Source organism: Arvicola amphibius, chromosome 1, assembly GCF_903992535.2.
Source record: "Arvicola amphibius chromosome 1, mArvAmp1.2, whole genome shotgun sequence".
In the NCBI taxonomy this organism is placed as follows: Eukaryota; Metazoa; Chordata; class Mammalia; order Rodentia; family Cricetidae; genus Arvicola; species Arvicola amphibius.
Genome location: NC_052047.1, coordinates 198,208,447 through 198,226,835, shown reverse-complemented (window position 1 = coordinate 198,226,835; position 18,389 = coordinate 198,208,447). Strand labels below are relative to the sequence as shown.

Sequence of the window (18,389 nt, the reverse complement as noted above, 5' to 3'; positions counted from 1 at the left end):
GCAGGACAAAGCCATGCTCGGGAAGGGTTGAGTGATGGGATAATTAGAACCAGGCAACAGCAGGGTGGATGCATAGTCTGTGCGGCGCTAGCTTGTTTGCTAATTGCCAGCACCAGATTTTCTGGGCAATTAGATGTTTGGTGTCTTCCAAGACCTTCTGTGCAAATGTGGACACATGGCCTCAGGCCTTCGAGGAAGCAGGTGGAGAGAGGGTAGCTCCTGGGTGGATGGCAGCTCTCCTGAGGTTACCCCAGGGGTCGCATATAAAATGGAGCCATTGGGTCGATTGCCTGCCTGGGCCCCTAGGCGGAGACAGAGGAATCCCCTAGCTTTGATGGAACAGGGTGCTGTGAGCTTGGGATGCACAAAGCTGGGGTGTTCTGTGGACTAGCTGAGAAGCTAAGTGTGGCACGAATTCTAGTTGTTCTTAATAATAAAAACCCAGGGTCGGATATTAGGAGGTGAAAGCTGAAAGGTCAGAGAACAGAACAGTCAGCCACTAGAGAGTTCTCACATCTACCAATGCTCAGACTGAAAGGGACGGTCCTGTCTCTGCGAATCCTCAGACTGAAAGCTGTCTCTATGAAACCTCAGACTGCCCTGAGCTCCTGTCTCCTCCTGCCTTATATTCCTCTCTCCATCTAGCCTATTGCTCCTGTCCCCACCTTCCTAGTGCTGAAATTAAAGACTTGTGGTTTCCAAGTGCTGGGATAACCTTTGTGTGAGCTCTGTTTCTCTTATGGACAGGTTCATCCCAGGGTGGCCTTGAACTCACAGAGATCCATCTGCTTCTGTCTCCCGAGTGCTGGGATTAAAGGAGTATGACACCATGGCCTGAATTTTATGGCTAACTAGTGGTTTAGCTCTGCACCCTGATCTCCAGGCCAGCTTTATTTGTTAGATCACAAACAAAATATCACTCCAGCCAAGTGTTCGTCCCTCTCTTTTCAAGCACCCTGGGATATGGGAACTAATAGGTACAGGAAATATTGTGTTCTCTGATGACTAAGACGAGTTGAGGTTTTGCTTTTAAACAAGGCCTTAAGTAGCCCAGGCTGCCCCATGTAGCCTGGGGAGGACCTTGAATATCTGATCCTCTGACCTCTCTACCCTTACAGCGCTGGGATTACAGATTCCAGTCACTCTGTGGTGCTGGGGATCAAACCCAGGACACCGCATGTTAGGCCAGCATCTCCAAGCTGAGGTACCTCACCAGCCAAGATGAGTTTTTAATAAATATTGTTGTTATGTTAGAGCATGCATAACACAGAATTTTCCATTGAAACGGTTTTAAAATGCGCAGCTAGTTGAGCAGCATGATTTATACTCACAACACGGTGCCACGGTGTCACGAATTATTTGCAAAACTTTCCTTGCCCCGTCAATAACTCTGGGCTCGGTGAGCAATCACTTCTGGGGACCTTTCATCTACTTCCTGTCCCTTTGGACTTGCCTATTCTGGACAGTTCATACAAGTGAAATCATACACTGTTTGCCCTTTCTCTAGTTTCCCGGTCCACCAGTGTTATAGTGTGTATAGGAATGGCCTTCCCTTTGCAAGTGGTTGTGATGTTGCCAAGGCTACTCCACCGCGTTGACTGAGACACAGTCTGCTTCCCCACTCCTTCGTTGTTGGGCACATGAGTTTGTTCCTACCGTTTGGTTATTGTGAGTACCTCTGCAATGGACATTTGCGTGCTCGTCTCTCTGTGAGTCTGTTTCCAAGTCCCCAGGAGTTACATTGCTGGATCGTAGCTGACATTTCGAGAAGCCGCCAAACTGTTTTCCACAGCAGCTGTGCCATTTACACCCTCACCAGCAACACACGAGAGTTCCAATTTCTGTACTTGTTTTTCTTTCCTCTTAAAAATTATGTTCCTCCTTGTGGGTGAAGTCGCATCTCATTGTAATATATATATGTTATATTTTTGGTAGACCAGTTGGTTTTAAACTCACAGAAGCTCACCTGCCTGTGCTCTGCAGGTGAGTGCTACCACACCCTACTTTCATGGTAGTTTTGGTTTGCTGGCTACTGAAGCCAGCCATCCTCTCCCACACTCACTGAGCCTCCCGGTGAAGAGAAGGGCCATGAGCTCACAGACAGGAGGTGACTTGCAGATTCAAAGCTTTTTCCTGATCCGTTCCACTCTGCAGTCTGTTCGCGAGCCACTGAGATGACGTTGTTTGAATTCCCACCAAGTAGAGAAAAAAAATATCCTGCAGGAGCCCGGGATTAACACAAAGTGATTTAGCAGATGGAGCTATTCCTCATGCTCCCCCGGAGGGGAGAGCCTTTCCCAGATAAAGCCGACCCACCCACCGCCTACGTGGAATTAAGCCGTGCACTAAACTAGCAATGTATTCAGAGTATCGCCTGGCCCCTGGTACTGGTGGGCGTGCGGCATCTGGTTATTGTTTTTCTGATTGGTTGGCAGCTTCTGGGCTTTGCTCGGTTGCTTTGGGGCCCTGCCAGCCCTGGGCAGTGGGCATGAAGACACTGTGGAGTCTTCAAGCACTGACCAGGGACAGTGTGTCTTGTCGCTGGGGGCCTCTGAGACTGCTCCAGAGCAAATGTCTGTGCTTAAAGCATCGTGACAGAGCCAGGACAACGTGGTGTTTATGCTGCTTTGGTTTGACTTAGTGTCCCTGGTGTCCCAGAGCCAGGGAAGCTAACCTTTTGGCTGCTACACACCACCCCGCAAAGGTTGGACACCTTCAGGATCCCTGAAGACACGAATTCTCTGATTTCTGGATTCTTGTAGTAGAAGAAGTGGCAGGTGGTACATCGCCATCAGATGCTGTCCCTTGGAGCTGAGCTCATGTCCCATAGTCTGTGGCCAGGAGTTGTTGACCCTGGGATGGGGGTGTCCCATGCACTTTTGGGAGCCTGAGGACTATAGATGCTCTTCCAGAATACATGAACATTGGCACATCTTCTCTGACACTGTTGCAATAATTCCTTCCCTGGGGAGACATAAACAACATCCATCTCCCCTTATAAAAGTCCACAAGTGAGTGACAGGACAGCCAAGGCTACACAGAGAAACCCCGTCTCAGAAAAGCAAACCAATATATAAATAACTAAATAAAAATAAAGTCCCAGTGGTGACACATTATTCCACCAAAGACCAAAGTGGGGAAATGAGTTTATTGGGTTTACAGCACATAGGCGAGGGGTCACTTACAAGAACGTGGGTGACCACACAGCATGGGGATGATGGCTTCTCCATAGCCACACTGGAAGATCCCCCAGTTCCCCAGCCTGTGTACCCCAGCACTCCCATGACCCCACGGTCACTGCGATAAGGGCAGAGTGGCATACACATGCTGGGAGGGAAGGCTGGGCTCTCAGGTGAGAGCCCTAGTCCCTTGTTCTCTGGGGGAACGTTGATAGCAGACAGGCCCCATTGAGGTGGGCAGACAGCTACAGCTGATGCAACATAGATGACGGCTGCTTTGCTCAGAGGACCACGTTCTACTGCAGATGATTCAGGTTGCTCCTTTCCACTGTGGGGTCTCCGTTTCAGAGCTCCTGCCCAGCCCAGGAGCTGAGCTCTTCTGAGAACCGGGCAGTATCTTCTATCCAATGGTGCGTGTGTGTCTGCATGCATGTGCGTGCACATGTGTGTGCGCACACGCACATGCATGACAATGACAGGCCTGGTGGCCACTTAGAGAAAAGGAGTAGGGATATCCATCCAGTTGTTCAAGTTCTAAAAGCCAAGCACAAGGTGTTGGCCTGTGCAGGGATACCCTGTCTTCCTGGCTGGGAGCTCGCCCTACTCAGCACCATAGCAGACTTCCAAGAACCCCTGTGTAGAGAGTAAAGTCACATAGGCCCCCCATTTCTGCTCCCTGGGCTGGCCCAGGTCCCTCTTAAGAATCTAATTTTTGTCTTTCCTTTCAGAAACGGCTCCCACATCTGCATATCCCTCTCCAGCCCGGAGTCTTGGGGACACAGGAATAACACCTCTGTCCCCTTCCCATATCTTGGTAAGGAATAGTGTGCATGCACGTGCGCCTGTGTTGACTGCCTTTGCATCGTCTCTCCCGCCGCAGGCTGCTAGGCCGTCCTTCACGTCCTGTTGTTGGGTGCACATGGATGTGGTGGTAGCATGTACACTCTGTCAATCAAACCCGTTCCATACCCTGGGCCTGGAAAGGCTTTCAGCGCTGTGGCTGACGTTTCCAGAGGCACTAGCCTGGGGGATAATATGAGCAGACAGTGGGGCCAGCTCTCGAGAGAGACTGGAGCCTAGAGGTGGCAAGGCAGCTTCCTGTAAGGAAGCAGTGTGTCTTGGGGGTGAATTGGTGAACTGCAGTGGCTCTGTCCACAGAGGTTTTCTCCATGGCTAGGGCATTGCTTCTTTCCCGATTTTCCCTGGAGAGATCTGAGCAGCCTCTGGTCTGGGGGGATGGGTTCTTGCCCTCCACAGTCCTCAAGTACAAGGGAAGATGGGTGGTAGGGGTGGCCCACAGAAGGGCAGCTTCGCACTCACTGTTGGCATACACGAAGGCCGATGAGGAGCACATGGCAGCCCCATTCACGTGGGACGGCTGACTTGCTTTGTTTGCCCCCGAGCTTTCTCACTGTAAGCGGCTCACACTCAGGAGTCTCGGTCTTCTATCTGGGAGACTCCCTTAGCTCTGGCCACATCCTGAGTACAGTGGAGAAAGTAGTATCCTGTGGGCCTGGTCCCGTGAGATTCAGACTTTGTACCCTTTGCTCCTTGGGAGAGAGAGCACTTGGAGACAGTGAGGAGGGAGGCCAGTGGTAATGTCCTCATCCCCAGTTTAGCCAGAGTAACCTGGTCCAAAGTTTCCCGGGTTTATCATTTGGTGTTCTTCGGGGATTAAAATAGAAGAAAAGGGAAAGTAAGTCTACATTCCTTTAGGAAAAAAAAGCTGGGGTACCTGAGGTGGCCTGTTCAAGTGGCCTCCTAGATGAGGGACATCTGTGAACATGAGCCTAGGGCCCTGAGGTCATATGAGGTCATACTATGGGTATGTACGATTGGACAGAGTCACCATGGAGGCCCCTGTGCACTTCAGACAGAGCAGTCACTGGTGGGTGCTCTGAGTGGCAGCAGGGCTTCTGCAGAGGGAGCTGGAGATGGCAATAGTGGGGTGATGGTGTCCACACAGGGAGCCATTCAATTGGGCTTCTGCCCATGGCAGCATTACCATAGTGCACTGCTGAGAAGGTAGGGTCTGTAGGCAGCACCCTCAGACAGTTGGCCTGCACCCCAATTTGGGGGATCTCCATCTCTCTTTGGGTCACTCAGATAGGTGGGAGCTGAGGCTGGTCTGCTTGAGCTGGGGTGTTTTACCTGCAGAGAATGGCAAACCGGGCAGGGTAGAGGTTTCTTCCAGAAGGTGAGGCCTGGTCCTCACCCGTTAGTACCTTCGCTGTGCCCTTGCAGAACGATGCTGACCCGGTCTCAGAAGAGCAGACGTTTCTGGTGGTGGTGGCCATCGACTTTGGGACCACATCCAGCGGCTATGCCTACAGCTTTACCAAGGAGCCAGAATGCATCCACGTGATGAGGTGAGTACCACATGGCGAGGGCACCGTGTGGCCTGGCCACCCCACTCACATCCACTTGGGGGTAGGGCCAGTCACTAGTGCTTGGGAAGAACAGCTTTCCACATGTCAAATGTCAAGCATGCCTCATGAAGCCCCACTTTCTCTCGAAAACCAGAGGTGTTTCAGCCTGTGGCTGTTGTCATCAAGAGGTTCCAGGGCCTGGGGAGGTGGCTCAGTGGATAATGTGCTTTCTGTGCAAGTGTGAGGTCGCAAGGTCAGATCCCTGGCACCCATGGAAAAGCCGGCCACAATGGTGAGGTGTGGAACTCACCGGCCAGCCCGTGTGGGGGAATTGGTGAGTGTCTTGTTCAATAAGACACTCTGTCTCAAAAAAAAAGGTAGGGGAAATTAAGAAAAGTATCAATGTTTACCTCTGGCCTATGTATGGATGTATGTGTGTGCATGTGAGCACACACATACACACACACGCACACACACAATGCGGGGGGTAAATGTATAAAATTCATAGGAATGAAAGAATAAAAGATTGAGTGGAAGGCACTCATGGGGTGTCCACTTACAGAAAACAGAGCTACCTAGCCTAGAAGTCACCCCACATCCCCATTCAGTTATGGGGGCACTCAGCCTGTGGCAGAACATGCATCCTGACTGGGTAGCTGGCCAGGGACAATGCCAGAACCATCTGAGCGGAAGTCCCTCAGGAGGGAGGCACCCATCTGCCCTGTGATGGCCTCTTCATTGCTGAAGGCAGTGATGCTTACGAGAACAGGGCTGGAACTCAGCCTGGGCCACAGCTGCTCCCTCCTCTATTTGACTGGACCAGTGTATGGCACTGAGTCTCCAGCTGAGGCTGCTCCCAGATCTGGGCTCAGAAGGGAAGGGGACAATGCAGGCCCTTGGCAGCCCTGGCTTCTAGAAGGCTGGGGCAACAAAGAGAGAAGAAACACGAGTGACCCGTCCTCCCCACACCATTTCCCTGGCTTTTGTTTATCCTTCTGTCCAGGAGAAGGAAACTTCTCTGGGGTTGACCTGACCTCACCCCTGCTCCATTGCATATCCGTGTCTGTCTCCCTGTGCCCTCCTCTGTTGCCTTCTGAGTCTATAAATGGACAGTCCCGGTTGATCCCTTAGTGTTCCATCCCATCTTGTCACTGAGCTATGGGAGCTGTGTCCAGGGCCTTCCCCTCCAGTTAAATGCATGTGCTCTTCTGGATGCTCCCCACCCTCCTCCCCAGCTCTCCCGGTCACTATCTGTGCTCCCCTCTCCAGGGTCCTCTGGGCTCCTTGTCACAGTGGCCATTGGCTGCTTTCTCCCTCTGGTCTTGTTTGGCATTCACCCCTCTTCCTATGTCTCTCTCAGCGCTGTCCCAGGCTGGGTCTGACTCTACACCTGCCTTCAGGCTTCCAGTCCTCGGGGTTCAGTTTGCTCTCAACAACAGCGTCTCTCATCCTTTAGGCTTTCAGCGACCCCCATTATTCACAGATTTAACCCAACTCTGCAGGGTTCTCTCCAGTCTGGTCCTGCTGCTTTCCCAGCCCAGTCCTCCCCTTCTTATTTACACGGCACCTTTTCTCACGGACCCACATTTTGTCTGACCAGCACCATCACTTAGCTGCCTGGGCCAGCTCACCTCAGAGGAGCCCGGAGTGGCCTGCACTCTGAGATCTAATTGTTCTCTCCTTCGCCATTCTATCCTGACTCCTGTCTCCTGGGCCCCTCCTGTCGCTACTTCTGCCTTCTCTGGCCCCTCAGGACATTTCCCTGAGCTCCCTCCGTCCACCTGGTCAGAGTTTTCTCACACCCATCTTATTTAGAAGAGAATTCCAGCCAGCTCTGTCTCAACAGATGCTGCTGAGTGCTTGGAAATGAAAAACAAAATGTATGACCTCGCAGACTTTGAGTTATTGGAAGATTGAAAGATACTTAGCACTGCCCCCTGTGTCACCAGCATGTGACACATAGTAGCTGCTCAGTAAACACTGAACATACTCAGTACTGCCCCGTGTCACCAGAGTGTGACACATAGTAGCTGCTCAGTAAACACTGAACATACTAAACATTGCCCCGTGTCACCAGAGTGTGACACATAGTAGCTGCTCAGTAAACACTGAACATACTAAACATTGCCCCGTGTCACCAGCGTGTGACACATAGTAGCTGCTCAGTAAACACTGAACATACTAAACATTGCCCCGTGTCACCAGAGTGTGACACATAGTAGCTGCTCAGTAAACACTGAACATACTCAGCACTGCCCCCTGTGTTGCCAGCGTGTGACACATAGTAGCTGCTCAGTAAATACTGAACACACTAAGCACTGTCCCGTGTCACCAACATGTGACATATTACCTGCTCAGTAAACACTGAGTGAAAGATGAACCCAGAACTTATTTTGAGTAAGAACCCAGTTTTTGCCTCTTCTCATTCTGACTGAGGCATGTCTAGATGTTAGCTAATACGGAGTGGGTCCGATGCTCACATCAGTGACAGACATACACAGAGCAGGCACTCAGCTCCACTATGCTGACTGGACTGGGGTTCTCAAACACCCATAACTTCTGCTTTCTCTTGGTGGCAGGAGATGGGAGGGAGGTGACCCTGGCGTTTCCAACCAGAAGACCCCAACCACTATCTTGCTGACACCAGAGAGGAAATTCCACAGCTTTGGGTACGCCGCCAGGGACTTCTACCACGACCTGGACCCCAACGAGGCCAAGCAGTGGCTGTACCTGGAGAAGTTCAAGATGAAACTCCACACCACAGGGGTGAGCTGGCCTCTCTAGAGAGCAAGGGACCTCAGTGTGAAGGATCTTCAACCGCAGTCCCCCAGGTTTCCCACAAACGGAAGTTAATGCCTGTCTGTCTGGGTCTTGGAAACAGCCTGGAGTGAATGACTCCTCACGAGCTCAGATGTCTGTGAACTCAGTTCTTCCTGGTGTGGGGGAGGGGACAGGAGGTGTCCCGGGCATTTAGCTCTTCGTTTTGTTTAGAAAACTGAGAGGCCAGAGAAGATCGCAGCTGCGACATGGGTGTAGGGAGCTACCACCTTGCTGCCCAAGGGGATTTGGGGAGATCAGGGATCCTCTGTCCACTAAGAGCAACTCGTGCCTGAAGGCCCAAGAAGGGAAGGTGGGTCAGTTTGGAAGGAATGACCAGTAACATGGGACAAGCCACCGTCTGTGTGAGGAGCAAGAGGGTAAGCAGACGTGGACCGGTTATTAGAGGCCCAAATGCCAGGACAGTGGCCTCGCTTCTGGAACCCCGGGCAGGCCAATGTTCTGTGAGACACCCAGGTCCAACAGGCATCCCTGCTGCAAAGCTTCATGGGAAAGGTGGGAGCTAGCTGAAGACCAGGGACTCTGAGCCACATACCTTGGGTTTCAGTTTCATCCCTGGGTCCTCCAAGACACTTAGTCCGAGCCACGTGACTTTGTGTTTGCATCTCGTTATACTTCCTTTATAAAATGCATACAGTTACAGCATCTTGCTCACAGGGAGAATATAAGGATCGAAATGATAGACATACATGATTCTCCCAGAGGAGGAGCTAACGTTCCTAGGCAAACGTTAGCTTCCGTCAGCATTTGCAGATGGCAGCACAGAGGTGGCCACCTAGCCCTCCCAAGGCTCTAGGCTTAAATGAGGTTGCATTTCTGTGCCATGGACCAGCCTGGGCTGGAAAGGACCCACCCCTTTTCTCTAGGTGGGACACCACGCTGGTTATCAGGAGTGGGCAGTGGAAGCCCAGGGTGAACTGTAGCTTCACGGGGCTCAGCTGCCTCCCTGAGCCTTTGCTGGACACCAGGAGAAGCGGGTGCTGGCCGGGAGCAGTGAGCGTGAATAGGGTGGTGTAGGGTGCACCCAGAGGTTCCACAAGGACCCATTAGTAATGCGTGGCCCTACCTAAAGCTTGGTTATCTTAGCCTGCGTCAGTCTGATGTCCAAGATTAATTTGTTCCTGACACTAATAAGCAGGTTAGTTCAGGGACCTCCTTCCACTCTCGCCCCAACCTCTCCCCCTCGGGGACCCTGTTCATCCCTTTTCTGGTGGCCTCTCACCATATGGCCTCTGCACAGCATCCTCTACCCGAAGACCATGGGCAGCAGCTGCTTTGGCTTCTGGCAGAGCCAGAGAGGCAGCTATGCCTAGCTTTCAGCAGATTAGACTGAACCAGCCTTAAAATAGGAGCTCGTCTATTTTAGTGACCTGGCTGGCAGCTCACCGGAGAAGGAAAGAGTCATGCGTGCTAGCATCCTGCTTGGCAGCAAAATGGCATGATTTAAGATTCTATCGCAGGGCTCCCAGGGGTGACTGGTGTCTGGAAGTCGCATGTAAATTTCACTGGGCTTGGCACCTGCGACCCATCCGTTCTTCCCGGGGCCTGCAATTTCCAGAGATGCCTGCTCCTGAGGATCCAATAGAGGGAGAGGGAAAGGAGGGGAAGGAAGGAGGTGCAATGATGGTGGGGCCTGGTGAGCTCTTAGACAGTAGGGTGGCATTACTGCCAGGTTCCTCGGGGGTGCAGGTAAGGTAGCATTGCTGCCAGGTGCCTCTGGGGGTGCATGCTTGTATCTGCCTTTTTATCATAGGAGATTGATTAGATTCCGCTCGCCTCCAAACAGAGGCTCCCGGCTCCCCCAAACAAAGGTGCGGTTCTCCTTCACTCTTTCCGCTCTCACGTGTCTCTCTCCCTTCAGGACCTCACTATGGACACAGACCTGACAGCCGCAAATGGCAAGAAAGTCAAAGCCCTTGAAATCTTCACATACGCCCTGCAGTACTTTAAGGAGCAGGCCCTGAAGGTGAGGCTGAGGGGTGGTGGCAGTCAGCCTCCCGTGAGGCCATCTGTGGTTGCTGGACCCACCGTGTAGGCAGAGGTTCAGCCTGCAGGGAGAAGATGCGGGCTCTGAGCTCGGAAGAGCAGAATGTGTCCTCCGGCACTGCTGGCCAGGAGGGGAAGTGGTTTGGCATTTTTGTACCATTTGGAAGTTCCTGAAAAAGTTAAACACAGACCTCACCCAGCAATCCCATGCCTAGGCACACACATAAGGGAAATGAAAGCACGCGCACATAAAACTATCTAATGAAAGTTCATAGCAGCATTATTCATAATAACTAAAAAGCGGAACCCCTCCAGTGTCCATCAGCTGACGGACAACCGAGTGTGTCTGTCTGCCCACTGGAGTGTTACTCAGGCATAAAGGGAATGAAATACTGGTGCGTGTTGCAGTGTGGATAACCTCTGAGAACAGCTTGCGAAATAAAAGAAACAATGTATAAAAGCCACATCACACAGTTCCATTTGTATGAAATGTTCATAACAGGTAAATCCACAGAGACAGCCGTTTTCAGGGATGAGGAAGGAGATAAATGAGAGAGCCAGGCGCATCCTGCTGCGTGCGGGACGCCAGACACAGACTCCTCTGGAGTCCTGTTAACCAACTGACTGCTCAGCAGAGCCCCAGGAGGTGTGACCCAGGGAATCAGCAGTGCCCCCCCCCCCCACTACATGTACACATTTACTCTTCTTGGCATTAGGAGCTGAGTGACCAGGCGGGGTCGGACTTTGAGAACTCTGATGTCAGATGGGTCATCACCGTGCCTGCCATCTGGAAGCAGCCAGCCAAGCAGTTCATGAGAGAAGCTGCCTATCAGGTGAGGGACACCAGGATGGGGTGGTGCGGGTCGAGGAAAGGGAGCTGGGATGCCCACAGTGGTGACGGTGCTGGAGTATCTCCCAGCATTCACCAGCTTCCTAAGGAGGATGGGAAGGGTCGGGACCGAGAACATTCTTGTACTTCCTGGGTCTCTCTCTCTCTCTGTCTCTCTCTCTGTCTCTCTCTCTGTCTCTCTCTCTCTGTCTCTCTGTCTCTCTCTCTGTCTCTCTCTCTCTCTCTCTCTCTCTCTCTCTCTCTCTCTCTCTCTCTCTCTCTCTCTCTCTCTCTCTCTCTCTCTCTGTCCCCGTCCTTGGATTTATGTGTCTGGGTCATGTTTCCAGTGTAAATTTTCTGGGGTTAGATTTCTAACTGGGGTTCAGAGACATTTCCTGTTGATGAAGGAAAGTGAAAAACTTCAGGAAAAGCCTCGGGAACAAGAATATTTGTATAAAAAGGAACAGAGGCAAGGATATTGGCCAGGGCCCGGCATTTCAGCTTAGCCAGGAGGCTGAAAATGGCCGTCTGCAGCTGGGGAGCTGAGCTGTCTTCTGTACGCTTTGCCTGTCAGAGCCACACAGTAGTACATGGGCTCTCGGAAAGGCTGGGGGCTGACACACTGGGTACTGGACGGCTTCCATTTGAGAGCAGCAGCGTGGCTCCGTGATCAACCTCGGAGGTGAGAGTCGCCTGTATCTGGTGACTGCCGTTAAGTGTCCATCAATGCCATAAACACCCATGATTTCCGTGACTGCTGATAGTGACGGATGCTGACGAGAGCCGGAATCACCCAGGGGACAAAACTTTAGGCATGTCTGTGTGGAAATTTCCGGCAATAATTGCGGTGAGAAGATTCACCCAGGCTGCAGGTGCTGCCGTCTCGGGGGCGGGAGTTGTGGCTTGAATAAAATGGAGGAAGGGAGCTCAGCACCAGTGTTCATCTCATTGCTTCCTGATGGTGCGATGAGACCCCCTCACGCTCCTGCCACCATGCCTTCCCTGCCATGGCGCGCTGTGCTCTCAAACTGTGAGCCAAAATGAACCCTGCCCTCCTGGGATTTCCTTTGCTAGGTGTTTTGTGTTAGCATGGAAGGAAGTAACCACTGTCACAGTCAGACAACTTGTACCCAGCAATCTTCCATGAGAGGGACAGCTAGTCACGCCAAACTGCTCACTTTTGCTGAGGCCGAGTCAAGTCTCTGCCTTGAGAGTCAGTGTTTGGTCCTTAGTCTTCATCCCGACACAGGCACATCGATGCATCCCTGTCTCCGTGTCCCCGTCACACCTCTCAAGCGGCATGGTGCCTGCCTTTCCTAGGAGGCACCCTTCTGACGTCCTTAGTAGCCACGCATACAGGCCTTCCCTTCCAAAAGGAAGAGTCACCAAATCACCTCAAGCCCCAGCAGAAGGTAAAGTGGCCCCTATAGGCTCTGCTCAGCACTCAGGGCTCTTCTGGATGCAGCTTGCAGAGCTCAGCTTGTACAAGGTCGGGGTGGATTATCCCTCCCTGCACTGTCCCCTTTCCGGGACCATTTCCTCTGCTCTCCCCTTCCTTCTTCATGCAGTGTGAGAACCCGACTCTGTGTATGGAGCTGCCAAAAATAGATCTGCTTTCATAGGGATGAAGGAAGGGGGGGGGGTGTTCCAGAAAGAGGCAGTCTGGTTAAGAAGGAGGTTAAGATGCCTCCTAGCTCCTCACAGGAGCCCTGAGCATCACAGTTTCAGCCTTCAGGGACTGTCCAGAGATGGACCACCAGGACATGGTCATTTGCACCCGTGGCACTGTGCTCCGTGCTGTTCCCAGGAGGGATACTCATGGCAAGGGTCATGGCCTCGGCTAACATTCCCCAGCCCACAGGAAGCCTTCGGCAACAAACGTGTGACCTTCCAAGGGGTCAGATCTTATTTTTAGACTGGTGGCTGGTCAGGTTGCTAGGCTGTGTAGCCCTGAACTGGCTCTTCCCAGAGCAGAGTCACTGAATGGGGAGGACAAGGGGTGGGGCTGCACCCTGTGGAGTCTGAGGGGAGAATCAGACAGTGGGAGGTTCAGGCACAGTATTCTTGCCTTCAGTGGAATAAAAATGGCCCTACAGGCCGGGCATGGTGGCTCATCCCTGCAACATCAGTACCTGGCTGATCAGGAGGATTGGGATAGATGTTGCATGGTTTGTTCAGAGGCACAGGGACCGTCTTCCAGGGCAGTGCAAACTCTGTTTGGTAGCGTTTCTGCTGCTTGTGCTTTGACCCTTTGTGGTTCTGCTTTGATTCTTCAAGCAGTTCACAGGACCAGGTGGGTTTAAAGATGGCCGCCCCATTCGGCTAGCCATGGTCCACTCACTCCTTCATGAGGTCTTTACATCAGAGCCCCTGTGTGGCAGGCTCTGGAAAGCACTGGGTGCAACAATCCAGCTGAGTCAGGGTCCCAGGTTGCTCATGGGGCCCAGCGGCTCATAGTTTGGAAGTTGCTCTGCAGTGTCTTCAGGAAGAGGTCCAGGAGGAATGGGAGAGCAGCACTCAGTGTGTCTCCTCCGCATCCCTCTACCTTTTTTTTTTTAATACAGCATGAGTGCTGAGGGCCTAGTCCATGTTGTTTCAATGGGACATGCATGATGGGGAGTGGTGTGGCACAGACCTTGGTGCAGATGACATGAACGGGTGTCACCAGGATGCGAAAACTCCCTACAACCCCAGTCGCTGTGCAGGGCAGCCTGGAAAAGTCACCAGTGTTGACAGAGGCTTCTGTCCTGCCCAGTCCTGTAGCCATTCAGTCCCAAAGAAACACACAGAGGCCTACATTAATTATAAACTCATTGGCCTATTAGCCAATTCTTACATCTTAAATTAGCCCATAATTCTTGTCTATGTTAGCCATGTGGCTTGGTACCTTTATCAGTGAGGCATTCTTATTTGCTTCCTCTGGGCTGAGTGACAACTGCAGACTGACTCTTTCCTCTTCCCAGAATTTTCCTGTTCTGGTTTCCCCACCTATACTTCCTGCCTGGCTACTGACCAATCAGCATTTTATTAAAGCAATACAGTGACAGATCTTTACAGGGTACAAGACCATTGTCCCACAGCATAGCAGTCAGTGGAGAAACTGCATCCCAGCTAGATGTGGTTGAAAGGGTAACAAGGATTTCTTGAGCTATAAACAGGGAAAATATACTCACAAATATAGGATATGCTAAGTCCAGTCACAGAGCCCCTGGAAAGCCAGAGACCAGTCACACACTACTTCATGCCATCGGACTCAGTCTTCACTACCCAAGAGAGAGCAACACCCACTTCCTTATAAGAGTTCATGTAGACAGACAAAAAACACCACCTCTATCCCGCCAAGATCATGGGCAGAGCAAATACCCACTACAGCCCAGTCTTGCAAAGGTAAATTTTTATGGGTCAGCTTGACTGGGTCAGAGCTTTCCCAGATGTTTGGTTAAATAATGCTCTTGGTGTTCCCTGTGAAGGTATTTTGAATGTCTTCATTTAGCTGTCCGGGGTAAAACAGATACCTGTGTAACATGGATGGGCCTCCTCTAGTTGACTGAAGATGAACAGGCCAAAGAGCTGACCCTTCCCCCAGAGAGAAGAAATCCCTCCAACCTGCCTGTGAGCTGGGACTGTTTTTTGCTTTTCTTCCTTTTGGATTCAGATGGAAACATCAACCCTTCTGGGCTCTTGAGCCTGTGTCCTTTGGGCAGGAGCTACTCAGCTACATCTCCTGGGTCTCCAGCTGGAGATCCTGGGACTGGTCAGGCTTTGCAATCGTGAACAAGATCCTTATAAGAAATCTCCTGCTGTGTGTCTGAGTATCCAGCACGTATTGTTTCCCCAGAGAGCCCTGGTTAATACAGACATGAGTGAATCCCGAGTTCTGAGCCCAGTGTCCTCCAAGGATGCCCTCAGCGTATCCATCTCCACGAAAGGTCTTTTGTCAGATGGGTATTTGCTTCCTCCTCCATGGTGTGTGGCTTCCTGCCAGCCCTCCCCCAAGAGTGACTTCAGAATGAAGCAGAACTGCGTGCCCCCAGAATAGTAAGAAAACTTGGCGTGCTATTTTGCTTGGGTGAAAGCATCGCGGGGGGAGGGGGGACGGCGTCCTTTAAGGCTTTCAGGAGATTTTCTGAGTGCAGGTACATTCACCTGCCAGAAGGAGCAGAGCTGCAGTGGTCTCAGCTTAATATCCTTTAGGCTGGACCAGGTCCAGAGCCTCTGCTGAGTCAGGGGCCATTAGGGTCACAGAGGCATGCAGAGAGATCTGCTTCATCTGGAGACCCTCCCTGGGTCTGCTGGCCTCAGTCCTGGGTGAAAGAATCTGCCATATCTCCATCTCTTAGGATTCACACACTCAGGACAGCTTCAGATCCTTGAAGAGCAGACACTGGGAAGATGGCAGCAGAGGGGACAGGCGAGGTCTTCAGGAAAGACCTTGACCAGAAGCGGGGGCAGGGAACGGGAGCACTACACTACTGAATCTCAGGAGATGAGGGACAGGAAGTCGTCCAGTTTTTAGAGGCGTTTTGTAAAAAAAACAAACAAACAAACAAAAAAAAACAAAAACAAAAACAAAAACGTATGACTCTGGTGTGTGAGGCCTGTTAAATACTCAACACCCCCATGTATGTTGGCCTCCTTTAATACAGAGACACAGCCTGTAACCGCCTCCCTGCGTGAACAGGCTGCAGTGAAAAATAATCCTATCAGGAGAAACCGAAGTGCTCGAAGCCCAGCTGGGGCAGCTGGAGCTCGCTGACAGCTCAGTAGAACGCGTAGCTGGCCCGGCCATTTTTCTCATCTGTGGACACAGTTTCTTGGCAGATCTTCCTGGCAGGTTGCGAGGGCCGAGGAGCTGAGTGGTCGGGGTAAAGACTTGCTTCTGCGAGCTCCTCAGAGAGCGGTTTTGTCACGTACGCCTCCCTCCTGCATGGATCTTAGGATTCCAGGAAAGCTTTAACATTTAAGCTTCTGCTGGGCAGCTTTAGATCCCAGACAAGTGAACGGGGCAGTGTGCTGCAGGCTGGCACACTTGCACACTCTTGTGTTTGCAGGGCACCCAGGTCCCCCCTACAGAGGCTCAGCTCAGCAGAGACCAGGGACCAGGAGAGTGCAGAAGGAGGCTGCCTGGAGGAGCCGTTGGACCATTCAACCAGTGGCTGCCCTCTGAGCAGCTGATGCCTGCTGTAGAGAAAGAAGACCCCACTCTTGTCCTCAGGGAGTGCAGAGCCTTGCTGCAGAGCTGGTTGTGTCTGTACCAACTCTACATAGTCAGAGACAGACGGGATTGCTTGGCAGCAGTGCCAGTGTTACTGGTGGTTAGGGGTTGAACTGGTTTCCAAGTTCTTGGCATCTCATTCAAGGAAAAAAGGGATATGCGGAGTTGCAAAGCACCAAGAATGCTTTACCCGAAGCATTTAGAAAGGAATATACTGTTAAGATTGACAGTGGCATGCATGGATGAAGACACACAGGGCCCCAGGTTATTATGGGGGTCCTCTTTTATGGGGATCTCATGGTAAGACGCCTTTGATTACTAGGGAGGGAGTTTGCGTAGTTCTCGACTATATTGGCAGATTAAGTTCTGTAACTGTTTCTTTACGGTGTATGTCCCTTCCCATAATGCATTTGTTTTTTTAAAGTCATACACACACCCAATTATGCATATGTATAAGATGGTGAATAGAGGATTGTCTTTACAAGTTCACTCTGAGGACATAGTTAGCCTGTTGTGCATACACCCAAACCAGTTTAGGCCATCCTGGCCTTCCTACTTGCCATGCCCAGACATAAACAATTGTATTGAATTTAAGTTTGATGGTCCTCAGGAAGAGGAAGTTTATTCTATTGCTAAGAGAGCAGTGTGTGTGCAGCTCAGTGCAGTCAGTTTCTAACAGGTTGCTAGGTGCACTGTTCTGAGGTAGGTGTGTGTGTGTGTGTGTGTGTGTGTGTGTGTGTGCAGATGAGGAATCTAGGCTCCCAGGTGTATTATTAGAAGAGATGCGTGTGCACAGCCCAAAATGAGTGGAGTCCCTGCCTCACCAGTAAAGAGTACACACAAGAATACTGGCTCCAAGGTACTAGCACTAAAGGCAGACAAAGGCAGAGAAACCCTGGCCCCATCCCAGGCAGACTTTCAATAATCTCCTTAGGGCTTCCACACCAAGGGGCTGGTATGGGAGTAGCTCTGAGCATTGAGTGCAGGGTCTCCTGCCAGAGATGAAGCTGTCTAGGATTTTGAAGGTGTAGGCAGTTCTTTTCTGTTTTCTCCTGTTCTTGGGGCCCATGAGTTGATCCTCAGATCCTTCTGGGAAGTTAGCATTTAAACAGAGTCAACTGATTTTCCATCTGAGTCAGAGGTCCTGCTTAGGATGTCAGGATCACAGTCAGTGGACAAATGAGGCCTTGTGTGCAGATATTTCTCCCTTCCCATCTCTGTACCTCCTGGCCATGGTCCAGGCCCATTGAGATTCTAGCTGAGGCAAATTCCAGCTGGCAGGTTGACATCCCAGTGGGACATGGGAATAGTTTTGTGTCTTTAAAGTCTGGAAGGCGTTTGCCTGACTCTTTTCTTGGTCCCTGGGCTCCACCCCAGGGATCGGTCCTATTACCTTGGTTTCACTTCTGGTGTGAATTCCAGAAGCTGTGAAGTCCAGAGTCCCAGGAGGTCCACACACTGTTTCCTTACCTTTCACCCCTTGCTGGAGAAGCTGCCCCTGGGCATCTGCTCTCCCAGGAGACCCAGAAGAGGATTGTTTAGCACACAAGTTGTCCTTTAGGAGGGGGCTTCTGCTCTGCCTTGCTTTGGATTTCTGCTTCTGGAGACCCCAGGGTTTGGGTTCAGCAGATTCGCCATTCCTGTGGCACTTCATGTGTCTGACACCATCCTATTTTTGTCTGTGTGCTGAGGATGTATGATCTGACCTGGGGAGGAATAGCTGGGCCAGGGGTACTTGTAATTGCTTGACAGGGAGCAGTGGAAGATCCTTCACACCCAAGTAAATGGTGGCAGCCCAACCCATTTGCCCCATGAACCAGAACAATGAACACTATTTTTGCTTACGTGGTTGGCCGTGGCTGGGGATGCTAGGCAGTAGGGAAGAAGTGCCCTGTGACTGGCACAGAGCACAGATGTGGATTTGGGAACCAATCCTGAAGTGTTTCTGCTACTAAAATATTATTATTAGAGAG

At 51.5% G+C, this 18,389-nt stretch overlaps 1 protein-coding gene across 1 annotated transcript in view; it reads left to right on the top strand.

The window, feature by feature from the left end:
• The first annotated feature begins 3,641 nt into the window (after window positions 1-3,641).
• The window catches only part of Hspa12a (heat shock protein family A (Hsp70) member 12A), a 28,308-nt gene continuing 13,560 nt past the window's right edge, over window positions 3,642-18,389 (top strand). The window contains exons 1-6 of the mRNA XM_038334088.2: window positions 3,642-3,684; window positions 3,908-3,993; window positions 5,424-5,548; window positions 8,128-8,314; window positions 10,248-10,352; window positions 11,089-11,205. Coding sequence (XP_038190016.2) covers window positions 3,642-3,684; window positions 3,908-3,993; window positions 5,424-5,548; window positions 8,128-8,314; window positions 10,248-10,352; window positions 11,089-11,205 — 663 coding nt within the window. The remainder of the gene's footprint in view (window positions 3,685-3,907; window positions 3,994-5,423; window positions 5,549-8,127; window positions 8,315-10,247; window positions 10,353-11,088; window positions 11,206-18,389) is intronic.